This window comes from Acartia tonsa, chromosome 12, assembly GCF_053477335.1.
Source record: "Acartia tonsa isolate MP-2025a chromosome 12, ASM5347733v1, whole genome shotgun sequence".
Classification (NCBI taxonomy): domain Eukaryota; kingdom Metazoa; phylum Arthropoda; class Copepoda; order Calanoida; family Acartiidae; genus Acartia; species Acartia tonsa.
In genome coordinates, this window is record NC_137271.1 from 2,200,787 (window position 1) to 2,224,772 (window position 23,986).

At 38.5% G+C, this 23,986-nt stretch overlaps 1 protein-coding gene across 1 annotated transcript; it reads right to left on the reverse strand.

Annotated features, from left to right (window-relative positions):
• Window positions 1–242: 242 nt before the first annotated feature.
• On the reverse strand, window positions 243–21,043 carry LOC145334451 (uncharacterized). Its single transcript, XM_080179915.1, has 8 exons — window positions 20,954–21,043; window positions 18,183–18,240; window positions 16,623–17,522; window positions 14,561–14,655; window positions 13,780–13,791; window positions 10,331–10,381; window positions 9,947–9,996; window positions 243–399 (listed from the first exon to the last, which is right to left on the reverse strand). Exons 1-8 carry the CDS (start codon window positions 21,035–21,037, stop codon window positions 243–245), a joined length of 1,407 nt encoding a protein of 468 aa, XP_080036041.1. The 5' UTR covers window positions 21,038–21,043.
• Between the last annotated feature and the right edge of the window lie 2,943 nt (window positions 21,044–23,986).

Below are 23,986 nucleotides of genomic sequence, written 5' to 3' on the forward strand. Positions count from 1 at the left end.
GGTTTATTTTAATCCTATAGGTGCTGTATTGGTATTTTTCCCCTAACCAACAAAGGCTTAACCCTTATGGGCTTATCAGCTGTGACTTAACCCTGCGGAGCTACCAAGTACCCAATATAACCTAACCTGTCCTAAAGAAATCTCCTGAAACTTACAAATACCCAAAATTAATTCGATTATTTTTTTTCAAACTTTCATACAAAAATATAAATACTTTTTAGATATATTATAAAGGACTTCATTTAGCCTCTGATTAATTTTCTAAATAAGTTCCTAGTATATTGTTGTTCCCTGTTGCCCCCAGTGGAGGCCATGAGTCTTGGCTCCTCAAAAGTGTTATCTCCAAATATCTCCTCCTCATGGTTATATCTGATATCAACTCCTTTAGTATTTCCAGTTCTGAAAAATATATCATTTACTGGATAAAAGATTTTATGGATCAAAAAAGAAATATGATTATGCACTAATACTAAGTAAACACTGACAAAGATTGGGAGAGGGGGGGTAGTGGTAATTTTTTGTTAGTGTGCTTATTATGTTAGGTCAGGTAAGGTTAGGTTGTATTGGCTAAAGGGTAGCCCTGAAAGTTCAGGGAAGTTTTTGAACCATTTTGGGGGAGTTTACCACAACACAAACTTTTGGGGCCTGACAGATGTATTTGTGGTATCCGCCGAGGATCAATGGCAGACACCGGAGTTCAATTAGATTACGGCAGTGTGACAGACGTGGACACCTTACTATAGAGAAGCTACGCTTCTCTAGCTTTCACTAGATAATGATCAACATCTACTTTTAGTTGTCACTTTATTGAAGGCTTAAGATATACTGGAGTTATATACAACAAACAATAATTACATGGATAGGAATAAATAATCATAACATAAAAGCATAAATAATATATGTACAATGGTCAGTTTGGGCAATAATGATTCCCCCATCCCTGGAAAGGGTGGGGGAGAATTAAGAATACAGTTAGCCATAATAAACATGACAGATTCAAATCATTAATTCTAAGCGTAGGGAGGGGGTCACTAGACCCCTTCCCCAGGACTCGGGGGAGGGCCATTGACCCTCCACCGAACCCCAGATCAGGGGTGCCATAGACATGGCTCACGGTTGCCGAATACCACAACTCTCCCCTCGGAAGGCTGGGAGATGATTTCCCTACCAGACTTCCGACAGTGGTTGAGGCCTTCGGCCCGCTCCTTAGGGCTAAAAATATATACAAACGATAATGATTCAATGGAATCCTAGTGGTGAGTATCTTCTTAGGGTTGATGGGCTCCCAACGTGGGGTAGAAGGCAGAGGCTGCCTTGGGTTGGATACGTTGGTCGGCGCCGGCAGGTATCAGGTTTGGTGGTGGCACATTGGTTGCTGGAACGGTCAGCAGTGGGACCTGCGGGTTGTTGTTGGCAGCGGCTGGGGCACTGGCTGCCAGGTTGAGTGTCTGAGCAGCGGCCTGTCCTCCTGAGGGGCCGCGGGGTCTGCCAGAGGGCGGTCCTGGTCTACCTGGGCGGTCATGCCCGCTGTCAGTGGATTTCATAGACACCATTTCCTCGGCTGCTTCCCTGCCGATGGGGATGGCATCCCAGTCCACTGAAAAGTCCCGGGACTTGGCATGGTTGAGCCTGGCTCTAGCCATCGCCTTCTTATACAAAGCTGGGTGGTACAGGAACACTTGTGATATCGCATTCAGGGCTGCCCGGACTCCTCCTTGTGCTGCTGCCAGAGAAATGATGGTGAGGTCCCCCAGCAGTTTGAGGATCAGCAGCAGCAAGCACAAGATGGCGGCGCCATCTCCCCACTCGTGGATGGCTTGTCTAAATCCTGCCCAGACATCCAGGGCTGCCTCTCCTTCCTCCGCCAGTCGGTCAATGTTGTAGGACACTATCCCATGGTCTCCTGTGGCCGAACAGCTGCCTTGCTGAACGCAGGAGCCATAGGATAGGCCGGTCAGCATGGCGCTCTTGTATGCTGGGAACGCCAGCAGCTGTTGCCAGTCGTTCAACTCAGCCTGTGAATACAGACCACCTGAACTGAAGTCATCTAAGGGGTCTGTCAACAGCTGCTTGGGCGTATCCAGCGGGGGTGGCCTCTTCTTGGGAGCAGGGGTCAACTCTATCCAGCCTTCCTCTGCGTGCACAGTCAGGGGGTAGGTGGAGGAACAGGGAATCTTGGTGGCGTGCTCACTGTATACCCGCGTCACGGCGTCTACAAAACCTGTGGGCTCCACTGGCACTTTGTCCCAACACTCCTTGTGTTCGCGGACAACATACTTGTGCCTTTGGCAGGTCAGCTGCAGCAGGATGTCTCCCCTCAGTACCGAGAACGTGCTCCCCTGGACACGCACCGGGTGGGCCGGATCTAGTTGCTGGAGCTTCCAGCAGTTGGCCGCTACTTCTTCTGCTGCAGTGCTCCTCATGCGTGTTTCCAGGGTGAATCCAATATAACCTGCATGGATCTGTGCTTGGAGGGGAACGTCAACATCCCTGGCCGACACTCGGGGCAGCGCAGCCGCGGCTGGGTCAGCTGCCACAAACAGCGCTGGATGGTTGGTGGCATGGGCCTCGAAGTCGCAGTTCACAATTGAGGTGGGGCTGGTCATGTTGATGAAAAACTGGGCCTGATGGTCAACCAGATATGCATCCCTCACCAGGCTGGGCTGGAGGCTGCGGATCAGCCTCAAGGGGCAATCTCTTCCCAGGTGGTCCCACACGTAGGTTGCTTCCCCAGTGATACAGGACAGCTCAGAATGGGGACAGTCGAGGGTCAGGTGGTCAGACTGGGACTCCACCCGTCCATCCTCCACCACATAGGTCTCCTCCTTGACCAGCAGCCGCCGCTCCTGGAGCACTAATTCATTGCGGTAGAGCTGGCCCTCAAAGTGGACGTCCTCCCCCTCGCAACCCACCCCCTCGGGGCTGTTGACGAGGGCGCCCACTACATCAACGGTGAAGAACAGGGGGTGGTTCAGCTGGAACGTCAGTGGCTGGGTCTTGCCTGGCAACGTGTATACTCGGTTCCTGGCCAGGTCTCGGCACGCTTCTGGGTCTATCTTGGTTGGCCTCATGAGGGTGGGGACCGAGGTCACCTTGAGGTGACCCCATACCCCACACCTGAATGTCCACTGGGACACGGTGAGCTGACAGCTGAACCCAGTGGTTTCCCTCACCTTGACTTGCTGCAGGACGTGGATGTCGTGGCCCAGGGGCACCTCCTGGTGTAGGGGCTCCGTGTCACACATCTTTTCTTTGTTGTAAGACGTGACATGGGTGGGGTTGGCACAGTCCCACCCCACCAGGACGTAGCTGGTTGTAGGCCACACGGCTGCCAGAAGGAGGCCCCACAGGACCATCCACCAATGGGAGAGGCTTCCAGGTAACCATCTTCCTCGGGCACGCGGCTGGGGATCTCCGGTTCTGGTCACGGCTGCTTCTTGGGGCTGGACACGGCTGGGCTGCTCCTGGCTAGACACAAATTTCCATTGAGCGTTATCTGTATGCGGCCGAGGCACCCCGATACCCTCCCCAATGACAGACTGGCAAGCGACTGGCGCTTGCCTGGGTGTCGGCTCCCCTAGCCCTAAATGCTCCCTTCCCTGGTCCAAGGCATGCCCAGTGGCATGGGGCTGAAGTGCATGTGGCACAGGCTCGCCCTTACTCAATGCCCTCCCCTGCCCTAGGAACTCAGGTGCATGTGGCACAGGCAAGCCCTTATTTTCCCAATTTTCAATCTCCCCAGCCTCAAGTGCAGGGGGCACAGGCAAGGCTGGGTGTTTACAAGGTTTTGGATTCAATACATTTAACAAATTCAACTTATCCTGATGGTGTGCCGCTGGGTTCCCTTGGCTGGTAGAGGGCTCTGGATGGCATGTAGCTGGACTCTCCCTGCAGGCTGGTGGCGCTGGCTGGCATGTAGCTGGGCTCTCACTGCAGGCTGGTGGCGCTGGCTGGCTGGGGGTGACGGGTGTCACCCCTTCCTCTGGGACCGCTGGCTCGTTCCAGGACTCAGGTCTCTCGGTGGCGGCGACGGGGGTCGCCCCAGACATCAGGTTGGAGGCTGGCTCGTTCCAGGATCCAGGTATCTCGGTGGCGGCGACGGTTGTCGCCCCAAGCACACGGTGGGAGGCGCTGGATAGCACCCCCCCATCATCCCAGGTGGCGACGCCGGGTGGCGTCCCATACATCGATGCAGAGGTGCTGGCTAGCACCTCCTGCCTCTCTCGTTCAGCGGCTGCCAGGGCCTCCCCATACACCGTCTCAGGGACGCTGGGCAGCGCCCCTCCACTCTTGCTGGGTAGGCTCGGTCGGGCAGGTTCCATCATATTGAGACTGAAAGGCTGGGGCCTCAGCACCTCTGGCTCGGCTATGTTGTTGGGCTGTATCAGCTCTGGCCCCAGATGGTTCAGACTGAAGCCTAGGCCAACCCGGTTGGGCTCAGCCGCGCCGCCCAGTACGTTGATCCTAGCTGGGACAGTCCCGAACTGCGGCATCCCATCGGCTCGGTCCGCAGCTCTGGAGGCGGCTGCTTGCGGTGGTGGTGCTGGGGGCGCGCTCCCTTCCATATGGGCCACTCTGCTGGGCTTCCCTGGAGGGGCACCTTTGTCGGCGGTGCGCCTGCGGCTGGCTACCTGGGCCCAGTCAGCTCTACACTCGGCCGCCGTGTGGCCGTCATAGTGGCAACGCTCACACTTGGCAGAACGGTCACGGCGTGGCTGGGTGCGCCTCTCCTCTAGGCTAACTTCCATAGGCGTTGGACAGTCTCGAGCTCGGTGGCCTCTCCCCTGGCAGCGGTAGCAGCGGCCTGGAACCTTGTCATCTGGAGCGACCTTCCCCATCTGGTGGAGACCCGGAGCCAAGGAGCCAATCTCCATTGGCTCCGACTCGTCATATTGGGGCAACTGGATGCAGGCAGATCCAGTCAGCCCGTCGGTCGAGTCCACTAAGCACACACCCTCCTTCAGTTGCTTAGTAACCATGGTCACGGTGAACATGGCCTTGCGAGTGTACTCAGGTACACTCGCAATTTCATGGTTCATCATGAGGCGTTTTACATTGGCGTTACGAATTCCACGGTTTAATTCGTCCACCAACAATTCAAGATCCTCATGATTGTAGGCGTCCCTATACAAGGCGCACTTTGTTGATATGTACGCCTGTATAGGTTCTGTCGAGTGTTGCTTGTAGTCCCTAAACGCTTGTTTAAGCGTTTGGGACTCAAAAGCAGGACGAAATAACAATTCACACTCGGTCTTGACCTGCTCGTAGGTCAAGGCTTGGCCTGCCTCGCCAAACAGATGGGACGCCATTTCCGCCGCTTGCCCTACCAATGACAGTAGTAGGGCGTTGCGGCGGTTGAGGGAATCATGAGGTGGCACGCGGTAAGCCGCCCATGACATTTCCAGTCGGCGGATATGTGCCGACCAGGACTGCTTGGGCGGCCCTCTATACTCCGGCAGATTGCTCAACATCAGCTTGCGGTACTCGGCTGGTGCCGGCTGAGGGTCATCCTGGAGCCATCCTGGGGCTTGGTCACCTCCTGGGACTTGATGCTGGTCCATTGGGTCAACGGTGAAACGGCGGGCACAAAGTTATACAGGAATACAATGAATGGGTTGTCACTTGAGGCTTCCTAGCCTAACAGCCAACACTGTTTGTATCACTAGGTTGGGAGTTTTAGTTGCAAAGGTATAGCTTAGCTGTACTTATCAATGGTTAGATGTTGAGGTAGATAGATGTTGAGGTAGATAGATGTTGAGGGTCTGAACTGCTGTCAGGAACTGATTGGGTTTTCCCTTATCACACTAGAGCTAGGAGGAAAGAAACTTGCAATTCTTTATTTGCTAAAAATACCCCTGTTAGATGCTATGGAGTAGCTCTGCTCTGGTGTGAAGGTGTGTGTGTGTGTGTGTGTGTGTGTGTACGTGGAATCTTCTGTCCTTGTAACGCGCGTTCGCGCCGTCAAGTCCGCGCACACGGGGAAAACGCGCTCTCACCCCTCAGCTCGCTCCCTCATTGGTCCGTTTCGTCCGTTGGATTTATGAGGTTTTCCGCACTTTGTTGCGCTACCCGTGAATGGCGCTCTGTATATCCGATCGCTAGCTCCACACTACAGACGGACTTGGCCTAGTGTGGGTAGGAAGGGGGAAGCGCGTGAGGGGACGGGGGTAACTCCGTCCGTTCCCACTGTGAGGGAGGGGGTAACTGTGTGTTGGTGTAATGGGGCCTCTGCTTCTTAATCTCAGGCTTATCTGTTATATAACCCTGATTGTATTTGTCTTCAAATGGAAAGGGGCCCCCTCCCCTTCCCTTGGAATAAAGGGTGTATTTGTTATTGTGCTGTGGGCTTGAAATTGTTTTGATTATATTACATCTAACTTTTATTGCTGTCCTTATCACAATTACATAACAGATTTGTTGACCAACTCTGTTCTATTTTTAGCTGTTATCACAATAAACAGTAATCCAAGCCTGTTCTATTCTTAGATTTATCACAACACAACAATTTGTTTGCCAAGCTTTGCTCATAAATCTATTGTTTGGTCATCACATTGGGGTGGTAATCCCTGCAAATGTGATATAATATCTGTCTTCTAGATGGGTGGCTGCGTTGTAGCTTCTCAGGATACTCGGGGTTGACGTAGTTTTTCTCTGTTCTGGTGCACTACACCCGTATGTTAGCTCGCAGCTTGCAGCTATGTGGCATGTTTCAGCCTATCGGCGGCAGGGAATGTCCCGTCCTGCTAGCGCCACTGGTTCGGATCCTGCTATTTCTTGCAGTAAAGTTGGCCTATTTTCAGCCGTCTACACGTATTTGGCTTGTTTCAGCCGGTCCGCAGGCCTGTTTCAGCCCTTTTGGCGCTCAATTCTCCGTTAGATATCAGCGCTGCTCGCGGTTATTCGTCAGATTTCGCTGTTTTGCTTCCACAACTGCCGGATGCAGAGTTAAACTTTGCTGTCCAGGGTGGGTAATTCAGGTTGCTTGCGTCAGTTTTGCCAGATTCACTGCTGGGAGTACCTTAGCCTCAGATGCGCGTCTGCTCTACACTTGTGGTTCGCCGTAATCTCACACAGCTGTCACCAAAGTTGTGGTATCCGCCGAGGATCAATGGCAGACACCGGAGTTCAATTAGATTACGGCAGTGTGACAGACGTGGACACCTTACTATAGAGAAGCTACGCTTCTCTAGCTTTCACTAGATAATGATCAACATCTACTTTTAGTTGTCACTTTATTGAAGGCTTAAGATATACTGGAGTTATATACAACAAACAATAATTACATGGATAGGAATAAATAATCATAACATAAAAGCATAAATAATATATGTACAATGGTCAGTTTGGGCAATAATGATTCCCCCATCCCTGGAAAGGGTGGGGGAGAATTAAGAATACAGTTAGCCATAATAAACATGACAGATTCAAATCATTAATTCTAAGCGTAGGGAGGGGGTCACTAGACCCCTTCCCCAGGACTCGGGGGAGGGCCATTGACCCTCCACCGAACCCCAGATCAGGGGTGCCATAGACATGGCTCACGGTTGCCGAATACCACATATTCTGTGCTATTCTAACTAACCACCCCCTGATTTTTATTTTATTATACTTTAATCAGGGTGGGAGGGGACATTGGACAGTAAATAATAGTAGTCCCCAAATTTATATTAATTGGTTGTCTTAAAAACTTTGGAGTAGTATCAACTAAAAGTGTCCAAACTTTTCCACCAATAATTCTAATCTAAAGAAGGGTAATTTTGTTTTATTATAATCTTGGGTGTACATCAATTTATTCTTCATTGTCTTATCCCTTAGGATCCTAAACTTTCATGAATGTGTTGTACAATGTTTAAAGTTTATAAAAACAAATATAAAACAAGTATGACAACATTCATAAGTAGCGAAGACAAAAACATCATGAATTAGAATTCGGACAAGGAGATTACATGAGCATTTATTGTAATATAGACTTATTGGAAAAAGTGAATAATATAGTAGCTTCACTACTAAAAGTTCATTTTCCCCATAGCGTTACGGACTTACTGACGGACGGACAGCCAAAGTTAATGATATAATAGCTTCGCTTCTAAAAGTTTAGATAGTTTTTGATGAATTGCATTGGTATAAACTAATTAAAGAAACTGTAAATTGAGACTTAAAAAAGAAAACAGATTTATTTTCTTTTTGTGTATTGTATTTTTGTTACATAAGCATTATTTTTATTAATAAAAAGTAATTTTCATTTTTTTTTTGCAAAATTTAGGTGGTGCACAATATAACCAAGCCCTAGGGGGGGGGGGGAGATTTATTATGTGTTGATATACAGGGATCTAAAGGGATAAGACAATTGTCGATAAATTAATGTACATCTCTAATGATGATACTCAAAGTTACCCCTTTTGTAGATTAAAATTAGTAGTTGAAACATTTGAATACTCAACTTAATGAACCAACAAATCAAAATTTACTAAAGTCCACAAAGTTGTTAAATTATTTAGTCCCTAAATATTATAGGACTTTGGAGACTAAACAGCCTATTGTAAGTATAATCTTTTTTTAAATAAAAAGCGTTTCTTATACATTTAGGGTCAATCGTTCAATCTTTTAGTCTATCTTTTATACACGTTAGAATAGTACTATAAATTTTAAACACTAGAAAATAGTTCCTGTAAAAATTAGGTATAAATAAAGTAATGTATTTTCTATAATAAATACATCCAATTATTAATGATAATTTTTCCTTATTCTTTAATGCTTTGTTTTAATAGATGTTGTCGTCCTTGTTTTCTTAATTAAAAAGACTGTAAGTAATTAAAATGATTTATATACTATACACTGGTCCTTTCAAACAAAGTGCCTTTAAGTATTATATCCCCCCCCTCTTTTTAAAAAAATGAATTGAAAATAAGGGGGATCTTATGTCTAACCCTTTGGGGCCAATACCTTAGGTGCCTTAGCCCTGTGGGGTTACTAAGTACCCAAAATTACTAAAGTAATAAAATGACCCTCTCTCACATTTAAAATATATTTCTCATATTCATTCGAATCCGGTGGAAAAGAAACGGTTCTCATCCATACGAAAAAACTATGTCTAGCATCGTATTATATCCAGCTTTCTACGAATATAAAAATGTACAATCATAAGATTAAAACCAGCTTTTTTAGCCTGTGCCTTCGGGTAAATGGATGTGAATTCCCCTCAGACTTTGTAAAAAAAAACATAAAAATCTTGGACGTCCCTGAAGGGGGGTGTCACCAGTGCTCAACAAGGTATTTTGTGTGAAAGTGCTTATTTTACCTAAATCATGGATATATAATACGTGGATATATTGACAGGGGAAAATTCATCGTCAATTTAGGTGGAGAATTTGGACCTCATTTATTGATCATTTCCTTCATCCAATAGAAGGGAAGAGGGTGGAGGGATGGAAGGGGACTTTGATATTATAGGGGAGTAACATTTATTAGAGTAAATGAAAATCTGGTATCTATCTTTCTATCTATCTATCTTTCTGTCTATATATCCTTCTGTGTATCTTTCTTTGTATCTTTCTGTCTATCTATCTATCTCTCTATCTATCTTTTTATCTATTTATCTTTCAGTCTATCTTTCTATCTATCTTTCTGTCTATCTTTCTATCTATCTTTCTTTTTATATATCTTTCCATCTATCTTTCCATCTATCTTTATATCTATCTTTCTTTCAGTCTATCTATCCATCTATCTATCTATCTATCTATCTATCTTTCTATCTATCTTTTTATCTATTTATCTTTCAGTCTATCTTTCTATCTATCTTTCTGTCTATCTTTCTATCTATCTTTCTTTTTATATATCTTTCCATCTATCTTTCCATCTATCTTTCTATCTATCTTTCTTTCAGTCTATCTTTCTATCTATCTTTCTATCCATCTGTATATTTTTCTATTAAAAACATAAACCTTACCTGGAGGATTTATCCTGGATATATCTGGCAAGCCTGGCTTTAACTCGAGACTAAAGTATATAACAAACAATTAATTATTTTATTAAGGGATCTAAAGGGATAAGACAATGGCCGATAAATTGATGTACATCCCCAATGATGATACACAAAATTAGCTCTTCTGTAGATTACAAAGAGTGGTTAAAACATTTTGACACTTAACTTAATAAACAAACCATCAAAGTTTAGCCAACGAATAAGGAAACAATTATAGAGTAGCTGCCCTTTTCATATCAAAAACTAAAAATAACATTGAAAGGTTATAAATTTTCCATTAGTATATTAATACCTATATTGTTTCATATTAATCAGATAATTTTTACACTAGACAATTTTTATATTTACCTTGGCATTTGAATATTCATTCTCATTTCCAGTTTCTTCTATTTCAGAGCTCTAGATAAATATTTTTAATATCATTTATTGTATTTAACACAATAATGTATGTATTACTGTGTCAAAAAAATAATACTAAATTATGCAATACGATTTATAAACAAACATTTGACACCTAGCCCCTTAAAATAAATTTGAATCCAAAGTTCAACAACTTTATATTATTGGATCATTGTCAAGAAAAACCTATAATATTAATGAGTTGTTTATGGGTTAAAATATTTTTCCTACTCTCACTAGTATGACGGAGTAGTGGCAGAGACTTGAACACAATACCTACTTGACAGAAAGCAAACACGCTACAATCCTTTAAGGGTTGAGAGGATGGTATTCAATCAGGCCTAGCTATTCTAACAATCAATTCTACAAAAAATCACGAAAGCTTTGGAAGTAAGGTGGGGGTATATCTTGTTTTTTGATGTAACTGAAGAGGGGTGGGTAAGAAGGCGAGGAAAAGGAAAAGGGGGTTGTGGGGAAATTTCCCTTTAGAATTGTTTGTCAGACTATTATTCACTTTTCCCTTGAATTCAATATTCAAAATGTCCTTCATAGCCCAACTCATTACAGGCTGTTGTCGTAGCCAAATTGTTAGAAGGATCCATCAAATTTACCCCTCTCCACTTTCCCACAAATAGGATTATTTACTACTTAAGAAAATGATTAATATTATAAATTTACTCAATTGCTTCCAAATACATGAAAGTTATTTAATACCTATATTTGCGACAACTTTTATTTAATGAAATCTTCCAATTTTTAACATGTACATTGGTACAAAACGGGTTGCTGTATTGCATCAAGATCCATGACAGATCTATATAGGAAGTAAACGTCTATAAACGAGCTCGAATCTCCCAAGAATAAAAGGTTCAAAACTCATAGTGCTTCAATGATCACTATTAAAATCTCATTGCCCAGAACGATAATACCCATTATTCTACTTTTTGCTTCATAAATGCATTTTTTATATTAATGTTGCTATTTAAATAACATTGAAGTATTTGATTTGTATTTATAAAACAGAAAAATTAAGTTTATAATATAGTAAACGTAAGAAAACTTAGTTTTACAATAAATTGATTCATGCGACACTCCCCGTAATGCGGTCAGATATTAAACTAATCATTTTAACCCTTTCAGGACAAAAATTTGAAATGAAAAATGTTTGGATTTTAATCTGTAAAAAATATATAAAAATGAAGCAAAACGTTAAATCGTGTATTTATACATTGGGTTTAAATATTAAACATATTACTGAATAGATCAGTTAACAGATATTCTAAGACGTTAACTATTCTAACTTAATATTTTGTTGAGTATGAAGAGAGGGAGAGAGAGAGAGAGAAGCGAGAGAAAGAGAGATAGCGAGGGAGAGAGGGGGAGGGAGAGAAAGGGATCGGGGGGAGAGAGAGAGACAGAGCGAGAGAGAGAGAGAGAACAGGGAGAGTGAGAGAGAAAGAAGGAGAGAGAGAGAGAGAGGGGGGGGGGGGTTATATCGATCGATCATTTAATTCCTTGGTATTTAAATATTTATTTAAAGTTTTGCTTTTAACAAGAAATAGATCATTAACAACATTATACAACCCTTTTACCCCATTTTAGATTAGATATTAGATTAGATTAGATATTTATTTTATGACACACATAACAAGTAAAAATAATAACAGTGTTATAATACAGGTATTAAATATTCATATACAAACAAAAAAATTGAATATGAATAAAATATGAAGGACAGATCAAATAATAATTATGTACAGTGTCAAAGGACTAAACAATCTCGTGAGAGGTAATATTGGATAGCCTTTGCAATAGATGATATACAAGTTTAAAGAAAATAAAATAGGAATATGAAACAACAACAGAAATTAACTAAAAGGATTATATTTCATTCCAATGTGAAAATGGGGGAGTGAGGAAGGGTGTATGTGAGAGGACTAGGACATTAGATATTTTTCCTTCCCTCTTACTGGATGAATGAACTAAACAATAACTGAGGCCCATACTGGCAAGCTATGTAGGGAATATTTACACAACTTTTCAGCCATTGAATAGCAAATGAGAAAATCACATTTTCCTCTAATCATAGCCAACAGACGAACGGAAAGACATTTTGAATTATAGATAATCTTCGCTACTAAATGAAAATGAATTTTGCAAATGTGTCAATATAATCTTGATTAAAAATTTAAACCATCTAATTTTTATAGCAGCTGAGAAAACAAATATTTTAGCTATTAAAATATGATGTCTCGATCCAAAAGACTAATGGACCATGTGAATTATAGAGTAAGAAGGATAGTTTCAATTCCAGAATTTCTTTTGCTCAGGGAAGGAGGGAACATTTGACTGTAAATTACACTGTAAACCAAAGTTTAGTAACCACTTTGACTAAAAAACTTGATCTGTGTTTCGTCCAAACTTTTTAATCAACAGAAGGCTTACCTTTATTTATCATCATGGGGGATGTAAAATAAATATAGTACATTATCTCCTAAGATCCCTGAGTTTAAAAATCATCAACAATGATGATAATATCCACATGTAGCAACGTTCCTAATTGTAAATGTAAAAACACAAAAGCAAAAAGAAGGAAAAGGGGCATAACCGACAGAATGACAAACAATGATCAGAACAGTGGTCATACAAATCTTCACACAAAATGTTAACAGTCTTTGATATCAGAAAATAAAGTTGTGTTTATGCAGTACTGATTGATCGACTGTTAGGCGGGCAGAAGTGCATTGGACTCAAAAAAATTCAATCTTCTATTTTAAATAGCAGAAGGGAAAATAAACATTTCCCCTACAGTAATTTTATTAATTTCAAAGCACTATAGACAGAATAGCGAAGAAGGTGAGGAATAAAACTTTTAACAGATAAATAAGGATAACAACATCCATAACTACAGAAGCTCTTGAATTAAAAAAATAAAAGGCAAAGCAAATGAAAGCAAAAATGGTGCACAACAGACAGACATAGTAAGTATAGCAATATATGAATAGGATTACAGACCAGCGAACAACGTGAGCTGTAGGCTAGTCCTATTATATTATAAAGATAAATGATATAAATCTTATTTGATATACTGTTTATATTATAATGATAACTTAAATAAGTAATGAATAAAAGATTACTAAAGATTAAAGAGATAAATATATAGAAAATCACAAAACCTTTATTTACCTTTAGTAGCGTACTTGATGCTCATTGGTACAAGAAATCTTAACCAAAAATTTTAGGTTTCTATCCTGAATAGAGAGTGAGAAAATCCTGTTTCCCTAATGTTAATTCTAACAGACAGTCGGACGAACAATCATTTCAAATTATAGAGTAGCTTTGCTATTTTCAATAATGAAGCTACTCTATAATTCACCTTTTAAAAGTTAATTACCTACCTTCGGCCTTTTCTGCATGAAAAAAGAAAAAAAAATATTAATACAATTTTTTAGTACACTTTGTACGTTTTAATGCTTTTTAAAGATTAACTTTAATGATTTAATGGATCATGAAAAGAAAAAGAAGTGGGGAGTTTCGTCATATTTTCACAGTAGCTTTTCTCCTATTTCTAGCCCCTGCGAAAATACGACGAAACTCGCTACTTTGTTTTCTTTCCATGATCCAAATTAATTTATCTTTTATTAGTTAAGGTTACTTAATCTGCTGCTTCATAAGAATTCTCTTTTTTGTTAAGATTGATTTTACATCTACTTTATCCGTTAATATGTCCAAATATATTATAAGCAATTTTCTTATTTTAAGTTATATTTTTGCTTCGATTTTCTAATGGTTTTAACTATTGTTTTTGTTTATTATGTTTTTCAATAAAAGGAGATCTTACAGATATCTTAAAGGCGTTGCTACAAAAGACCTGATTCGACAAAAGGTCTAAGTACAAAACCCCTTAAGAACATAAGAACTAATCCGATAAAAGTAATAAAAAAAACATACAAAAACTACGAACACCCCACATATTTTATATTTATTTCTTAAATTGTTCCATTATGTTTTAGGTCCGTTTGGGACTTATTTATGAAAGGCAAATCTATCTATCTATCTATCTATCTATCTATCTATCTATCTATCTATCTATCTATCTATCTATCTATCTATCTATCTATCTATCTATCTATCTACCTATCTATCTGTCTATTAAAGACACGAAGACAAGTGACCTACCATCAAAAGTCCTTTTTCTTCCTCCATCTCATGAGCATGAGTACCGATTTTTCCATTGTTGTTCGGCTTTTTCAATTCTTCTCCTTTGGTCATAACTAAAATAATGTTCATAATCAATATGTTTTAATGAACGTACAGACATTCTGGTTGTGAATATAGGGTTGCTACTCTTTCTAAATCATGGCAAATTATTACAGACATAAGAATGAAATCGATGGGACAATTCTAACATGCTTAAATTAACCATTAGAGCTATCGTTACGGACTGACGGACCTACCCTAATTATAGAAAACGCTTTGCTTTTAAAATACCTAATTTTTAAAAGCGAAGCTTTTCTATAATTAGGGATGGTCCGTACGTCCGTCCGTACGTCCATCCGAGATAGTTAGCTTTTATTGGTTAATTTAGGCATGTTAAAATTGTCCTATCGATTTCAAACTTTGCATGGTGATTCCTGTAGTAGCTAGGTACGACTTAGAAATCGTAGTAACTCTATATTCGTTACCAGAATGTCAGTACGTCCATTTTAAACATGTTGATTTTTGTACTTTTTTAATAACAATTTTTTATGTGATAAAATCATCCGATCGATCTGATTTTTTGATTACTGATTCCTATTACAATAAGATACAATATTATGAGCGAAGCATCTCTATAATCAAGTATTAAAAATGTCAGTATGTCCTTAAACAGAATTCTGTATTTAACAAGTTTTGCAACAAATTTACGTGTAATTTTGTCAAACCTTTTATTTTCATATTTTGTATATTCAGTTCTGACACTCAACAAAAGTTATATCGTCTGTCATATCGTTTCAGAGCTTCGCTTTTATGGATGTTGTCATCCTTGTTTTTTTTTACATATTATTGATTTTATGTAGGACACAATAGCTAATGTAACTATTATCAAATGATTAAATGAAACATATTCACTAATTGTGACAAAAATAGATAAAAATAAAAAGTATATTAGATTAGTAATATCCAACAGACAAACAACCCTTTGATTGCACAACCTTTGTCTGAAAAGTCATGTCTGTGCATGGTAATGAGTTGTGCCTGTTTATGGGCCAAGGTATTCCCCATACCCTAACTATTTACATCGCGCACCTGACATAGCAGCAGTAGGAACCATTTTCAACGTTTTTAGTTGAGCCACGGTCGCAGGTAACATAGTAGTAAATTTAGTGAAAAAGCTGTTTTATTGAAATAACTTTTTGAATACATTTCCATATTTAAGTTTTTATGAATGTTGAATGCATGATTAATAAGCATAGATAATTTAGAATTATAAAGAATTTATACCAAAATCTTTTGAATACAATTGGACCACTTTCAACCACCCCTTTGCATAATATTATCTTTATTTAAATAATAAGTTATTTGTTGAAAGTTTTGGACACTGCAAATTTCAATTAACCAAACAAGATATAATTAAAGTGCTTAAAGTTTTCAATAAGAGAATTTGTTTTTATAAAACTTTGGTTACTAGTAAAATTCACAGTCCCATGCAGAATATCTTGACTTTAAAGTTATAAGGACTTGCAAAATTTCTTTTCCTTGATGCTTTAGTATAAAATAGTCTTAAATTTTATCTAAAACCAATTAAAAATATATAGGTTTTTGGGGAATTTTAAATTAAAGAGGATTTTCCATAAAAATTGTAAAGAATTCATTAATTGCATAGTTACTTTAACCAAATATTCTATATACACATATGTAAGTAATTGGATTTTTTTCAATTGTCCCCTCACAGTTTCCTTATTTTGAAATATATTGAAAATAAGGCTCACCTAGTAAAAAAGCACCAAAAGAAAATAGCTTAAACCAACCTATTACTTTTCAGAAGCTTAAAAGTAAGATAGTACTAAGAGATATTATAGAAGGGGACAAAGTATCTCAAAAATCAGCCATGTGACGTCTTAAAAATGAGTGATTATCCATTTCTTTTTTAGAGGTTTTCTTTCCCACTTCTCCACTCATCTCCCTCATTTTTATGACATCACATGGCTGATTTTTAAGACACTTTGTCACCTTCCAATATGATAAAATGTATACTTACATTCAGGCCTGAACCGGAATGAGGTAAACCTCTTGGCATAAGCAGCTGTTCTACTACCAGCCTGCCTACCCTTACTATTGCCATTAGAGTTCAGCAGTCCCTTGCTCTTCAGCTGTTCTACCAGGTCACGCGGTGTCATACGGAATGATGTGAAGCGCTTGTCAGCAGCCATAAGGCCATTGGCCTTCAAATTATCCAGAAACTGTTGTGGGGGCATTCTGAATGAGGTGAATCTTTTGGCAGGCTTTGCCCTCATTAGTCCAGCTGCTTTAAGGCTCTTCAGCATTTCTTCGGGTTGCATGCGAAAGGATGAAAATCTTTTTTGGCCTGGCTTGATCAACCCACCTTCACGAAGCTGTTTCAGCAATTCTTCCGGCTGCATGCGGAAGGATGAAAATCGTTTCTGCTGTTGTTTCATAAGGCCACTTGCTTTAAGGTTTTTTAGAAACTCATCTGGTTTCATTCTAAATGATGTGAACCGCTTGACAGGTGACATAAGACCACTCATTTTCAGGTTGTTGAGAAATTCTTGTGGTGGCATTCGAAAGGAGGTAAATCTTTTATCCGCTGCTAATAAACCATCATCTTTCAGGCTTTGAATAAACTCTCGAGGCATCCGAAATGAAGTAAACCGCTTATCAATCCCACTGCCAGAGCCAAATCTATCCTCAAACAGCTTTTCCTCCCAAGGATTTGACGCCATTTCATAGGCATACGACTTTTTATCAGCTGACATTTCCGGTTCCTGTTCATCCAAATCAGTGTCGTCATAGTTATAAGCTGTTTCTTGAAAGTCGTCTTCAATATGGTAATCATCATCAGCTGTTGTTTGCTCAGGTATCACGTGATCATCAGGCATGGGGAATCCATTTTCTTCCTTGGAACGCTTCTTTAGTGGACCTATGTCATAGAAATGTATAGAAAAATGGAAAAAAAATAAGGATTTACTTTAAAAGACAGAAAGAGAGAGAGAAAAGAGAGAGAAAAGAGAAAGAAAAGAGAAAGAAAAGAGAAAGAAAAGAGAAAGAAAAGAGAAAGAAAAGAGAAAGAAAAGAGAAAGAAAAGAGAAAGAAAAGAGAAAGAAAAGAGAAAGAAAAGAGAAAGAAAAGAGAAAGAAAAGAGAGAAAAGAGAAAGAAATAGAGAGAAAACAAGAAAGGAAGAGAAAAAAAAGAGAAAGAAACGATAAAGAAAAGAGAAAGATAAGAGAACGAAAAGAAAAAGAAGAGAGAAGAAAAAAAAGAGAGCGAAAGAATGGATAGCAGGTGGAGGTCTTACATTTTTTATTTAATGGCATTTCCCTCATATTGCATATGGACTACACATACTTTTGATGCTAATTGAATATCATTAGGTTAAGTAAAGATTTGACGAGTACATTAGGTATGCCATTGCAGGGATAGAGCCTCCCATAGGGGCTAGAATGAATTTTGTTCTTCAAATCAAATACAAATCAGTTGTGAATGGAAGTTATTAAGTTTATTTGGATTTTAAAAACCTTAACTGTACAGACAAACCTTCATGCTTTACTTATGGAGAAGCTGCTCTACTGATTATCTTACCGAGGAGATTATAAGGGTTGATCACTTTGCCCACTGCATAGCTGTATCTTTTAACAACCTAAATATTTTGGGTTGATTAATTTAACCACTGAATAGCTGTATCTTTTATCAACCTAAGTGATTATGGGTTGATTACTTTAACCACTGTATAGCTTTATCTTTTATCAATATATATAAGGGCTATATGTAACTTTCCTAGAAGGCACAGACCCTGTCCTGGTTTTGAATAGGGTCTTTCAAAATAGATGGTAAATTAAAATTTTCAAGTTTCTGGAATTATAACATTGTTAGGTCCATACAAGAAAGGAACACTCAAAACGAGAATTAAATTATTTGAAAACACCCCCCCCCCCAAAAAAAAAATACAAAAAAAATCCCCCTCAATTTTTTTAGGCAGTTAATTTAAAATGTGGTGGTTGCAGCTGGTGCTGGTGCACCAGAGGTACATATTTTTTTAAAAATTACCTCTTGGGCAAAGCCCCTAATGGCTAGGGGTAAAGCCGCTAGTTGATCTTATAAAGTAAATAACCCTATAATAGACATATATAATTTGCCCCCAATTTAACCTTTAACCAAAACATTGAAAATTAAATACAAAAACTTTTAATAGTCTAATTGTAATAAAAAATTTATTTCTTCTTTGAAATATCAATCTAGAAAATTTTTTTACGTTATTAATGTTGGTTTGACTTTAAAATCGCATTTGTTTATATTTTATATATATCTATCCTAAATCAAAAGAATATACAATTATCTTATTCTATTGTTTTTTTTTGTGTATCCAATTATTTAAGTAAAATAATAGAGGGGCAGGATTTAAATTACTGTTTGATCAGAGATTGGAGGCCTGTGACGATTTTCAATTGGGTCGTAATTATTAACACAGCCAAGTTGCTACAAAAAGGCAGAAAGCTTTTTGCTAGCAGACGAAATAGGTCCCCACCACTGCAACCAGGTAGTTGTCTGAATTAGATATATATATTTAAGGGATAGAATAATGAACAATAAGTTGATGCACAATGATGATAAACAAAAATACCCCTCTGTCGATTAAGATTATTGGGTGAAAACAAACAATCAAGATTAATAAAAAGTTCCCAAAGTTTAATAGTCATCAAAGGAAAAACAACTTTGGTTACCAGTATAATTTACAGTCCTGCAATGTCCCCTCCTTCCCTGGGTGAATACACTGCCAATTATATTGTCTATAGAAAAATACAATACATCCTTTGTTTATTTGTTTTGTTGAATTTAAAATAAAAACTTTAATAAGCAAGATGATCTAACATTCGTAGCGGGACAAATTATCTCAAAAATTACCAATGTGACGTCATAAAAATGAGTGATTATCTATATCTTCTCCTCTCAGCTCCCTCATTATTATGACGTCACATGGATGATTTTTGAGACACTTTGTCCCGATACCTAACATTCACGTATTTTTATTTTTCTTTGTCTTTTTTCTGTCAAGGGGGGAGGGGACATTGGGCTGTTTACATAGTTCCCAAAGTTTTATAATAACGTTTTCTTACATTGGGGACCTTTATTAAATTTTTATTTATTGGTTCATGAAGTTGAGTGTCCAAAAGTTTCAACCTCTAATTGTAATCTACAGAAGGGATAATTTTGTGAATTATGATACGGCTATTGTCTTATCCCTTTACATCTTAACTTTTTCAATATTTGACTGATTTTCATGGTATACGTATACCTTCGCTATTTTTGGACTAGTCGCCATTGTTTATTAAAATTTTTTTTTACTTCTTTTGAATATAAACGTCATTATCTATTAACAAAGCTTAAATTCAATTAAATTTACGATAAATAAAATTTTTTGTAGGATACTTTTTTCAGTATGGCTTTGAAACCGATTAATATTCGCTGGATTAGAATCGGTTCCCAGCTATACCCAAAAATCATGAGAAAAAAATTATGTTCTGCTTATTAAGTTCTGACACTCTACAAGTGCTATTGTTAATTTGCCCTTCCTTCTGATTTTAGAGCTTTGCTTTTATAAATGTTGTCATCCTTGTTTTTCTTAGAACACCTCAATGGGATGAGATAATGGCCGATAAATTGATGTACATCCCCATTGATGATACACAAATTACCCTTTCTGTAGATTTGGATTAGTAGTTGAAAGTTTGAACACTCAACTTAATTAACCAACCAATCAAAATTAACTAAAAGTTCCAAAAGTTGTTAAGCCAACGAATAAGAACACGTTATACTAAAACTTTGGGGACTAGTTTAGTAAACGGCCCATTGTCCCCTCTCTCTCTAAAAGGAACTCTATACATATCTCTTGTGGGGTGGAGCTACCACACGGAAACTGAATCCTGTACAGCAAAGAACTAATGCCCAAACATTTATTGCTTCTATGGATGTTGTCATCCTTGTTTTATTTATGAGCAAAGCTACTGTATACATACCTCTTGTGGGGTGGAGCTACCACACGGAAACTGAATTCCATATTGTAAGGACATAAGCATTCATTGCTTCTATGGATGTTGTCATCCTTGTTTTATTTATGAGCAAAGCTACTCTATACATACCTCTTGTGGTTTGGAGCTACCACACGGAAACTGAATTCCGAACATTCATTGCTTATATGGATGTTGTCATCCTTGTTTTATTTATGAGCAAAGCTACTCTATACATACCTCTTGTGGTTTGGAGCTACCACACGGAAACTGAATTCCGAACATTCATTGCTTATATGGATGTTGTCATCCTTGTTTTCTTAATGAGCAAAGCTACTCTATACATACCTCTTGTGGGGTGGAGCTACCACACGGAAACTGAATTCCATACAGCAAGGACATAATACCCAAACATTCATTGCTTAAAATCATATGTATAGCTCTGAAATAGATAGATAGATTGATTAGTAGGGTACTAGATGGCCTAAAAGATAGATTGATTAGTAGGGTACTAGATGGCCTAAAAGATAGATAGATAGGGTACTAGATAGACTAAAAGATAGATAGATAGCGTACTAGAAGGACTAAAAGATAGATAGATAGCGTACTAGAAGGACTAACAGATAGATGGATAGCGTACTAGATAGACTAAAAGATAGATACTGATAGCGTACTAGAAGGACTAAAAGATAGATAGATAGCGTACTAGATAGACTAAAAGATAGATAGATATGGAAATATATGAACTAAAAGATAGATAGATAGGGTACCAAAGAATCTTGCCACTTATTGAACTGATATGGTTCTCTTTTACAATGTAGCTTCTCCTAGTTCCAGGGAAGGTTTAAAACTATTTTAGGGTTGGGTACACCACTTCACAAGAAAAATCGCCCCTAGAAAGAAGTGACTTAATTTTTTGGGGGAAAATTTTGATGGTCCCCTACTCTTTTCCACAATGCCACTAGAGGCATATAGGGGGCGTAACCGCTAGTAATAAAGTATATTGCTAAATAACATCACAATGAATGAAAATATTATTTAATTAATAGACAAATTTAGAGTGTATGTCTGACAGACAGACGGACATTCGACATTCTAAAACAGCTTTGCTACTAATAAAAATTGTATTTGATCAATTACGTAATAAAACTTTCAATTTATTTTGCCAATTCAAAATATATTAACTTTATTTGAATTAATTGTTAAAGTTCTTTTAAAGTTTTAAAATTCTCGTTGTACTTTTAAAAAAAGGCAGAGTGATTCAGCAACTCATTTTGACTTTAAAATTTCGAAAATTTTAATTTTTTGTCATGGTTTAAAAGGGGTTGAATTAATTTATTTTAGAGAAGTACGCAGTAGCGAGCAGAGGTGTTTACCATGGGGTTGCTCGAAGCGTACCCAAAAATTTTGACAACCCTCTAAAAACGTTTGAAGCCCCTTTGAACCAAAATTGAGGGGGGTATATTACAGAAAACAAGAGGGGTGTATTTTTAGTGCGAGGGGGGTGGTGGTGGTGATACATCCCCCTTAATTAACGCGCGATACACTGATACCCAAAATTGGTTATCAATTATCTCCTAAGATCAATGGGTAAATCTGTTCCAAAATTGTTGGCAGCCGTCTGTAATCCTCAGGGAAATCAAGCTTTCTGACGGGTTTAAAGTGAAATTTTAAAATACATAATACGGACAAACTTACATTGTAAGACTTGATTATATCGCTTAAATCATTATACCAAATACTCTTAGAAATCTCTATTATAAAAAAATCGAATGAATAGAAAGATTATCATATACCTATAAATCATTGTTTTTAAAAATTAAAAAAATGATCATATTTAAAAAGAACATACAGACTTACAGGTATTGATAATACAGTTATTAAGCTTTTAAAATTGTACCTAACTGTTATAGAACTCATCTTTTAAATCGAAAGGACAATACGACTAACATGCCTAAATGAATAATCTTTTACAAACGTTCGGACAGACGGACGTACGTACAAATTTTAATTGTAGAAAAACTTTTGGAACCTTCAAGTTTAGGAATGTTACTTCCGACTGGAAAAAATACAAATATTTTATGGCTTTTATTTTGGAGTAATAGAAGAAGAAGAGAGAGAGAGAGAGAGAGAGAGAGAGAGAGAGAGAGAGAGAGAGAGAGAGAGAGAGAGAGAGGTGTGTGTGTGTGTGTGTGTTTATGAGAGAAAAAGTGGCAAAATTACCATTTGGTCATTTGGAGTAATAAAGATAGAGTGATAGGGGGGTAAATATGGATTGAGAGAAAAAGTGCGAGAGGGTGAGAGAGAAAGCACAAGTAAGAGCGATAGAGAGAGAGATCTTTTTTGAACACTTGGGAAACTAATGAAGAATTTAATGTCGATAATTATCAATTAAGAAATAATCTTGATTTTAGAATTCCTAGATTTGAAAAGATTGCCATACTGTAATTTTCCTCTAATTTGGAATGATTTTGATTGCCAAATTATCAAAAATTTAGCCAGCAAAATTCAATTAAAAAATAAACAAAATTATAAGTGAAGCATCTCTAAATAAAGTAATAAAAATACAAGTATGTCCTTGAACATCATCCTGTATTTGAAACAGTAAAAAACATTTTGCTAAATTTTGCCCCCCCTAAATCAAAGTGCCCCCAGGGGCCACTTTGCTTTAGGGGGGAATTGGGCAAATTTATACAATCCCTGAAAATTACAGCCGTCAATCTTAAATATGAGAAGAGAAAATCACAAAAACCTGAAAATCTATAAATCGATCTAGCACCGCAATAAATAAACAAACCCTAATGAAGCTTTGTGAAAATATGTAGAATATGAATAAAAATTTTTGAAAATCTAGGAATTGATCTAGCACCCCAACCAAAATGCAAATCTCAATGAAATTTGATTAAAATATGTAAAATGTTAACTTATTAAATCTCTGAAAATTTTAGCTGTCATTCTTAAATAGGAGCCAAGAACGTTTCTCCCATAGTGTTACAGACTGACTGACGGACGGCCAGACAAAGTAAATTATAAAGTAGCTTCACCAACAAAAATAAATTGATTTCCATTACCTGCTTTGCTATGTTAAGCATAAACAGATCACAACTTTTTCGGGGGGGGGGGGGGGGAGGACATTGGACTGTTTATTACAGTAGTCCCCAAAGTTTTATAATAAAAATATATTTGTTGGCTTATCATGTTTGGGGTTTTAGTTTATTGATTCTTTAAGTTAAGTGTTCAAATGTTTCAACCACTAATTTTATTTTACAAAAGGAGAAATTTTGTGTATCATCATTGGGGATGTACACCAATTTATTGGCCATTGTCTTATCCCTTTAGATCCCTGTCTTTTCCTACATAAGTTAAAAATGTAATTAGTAA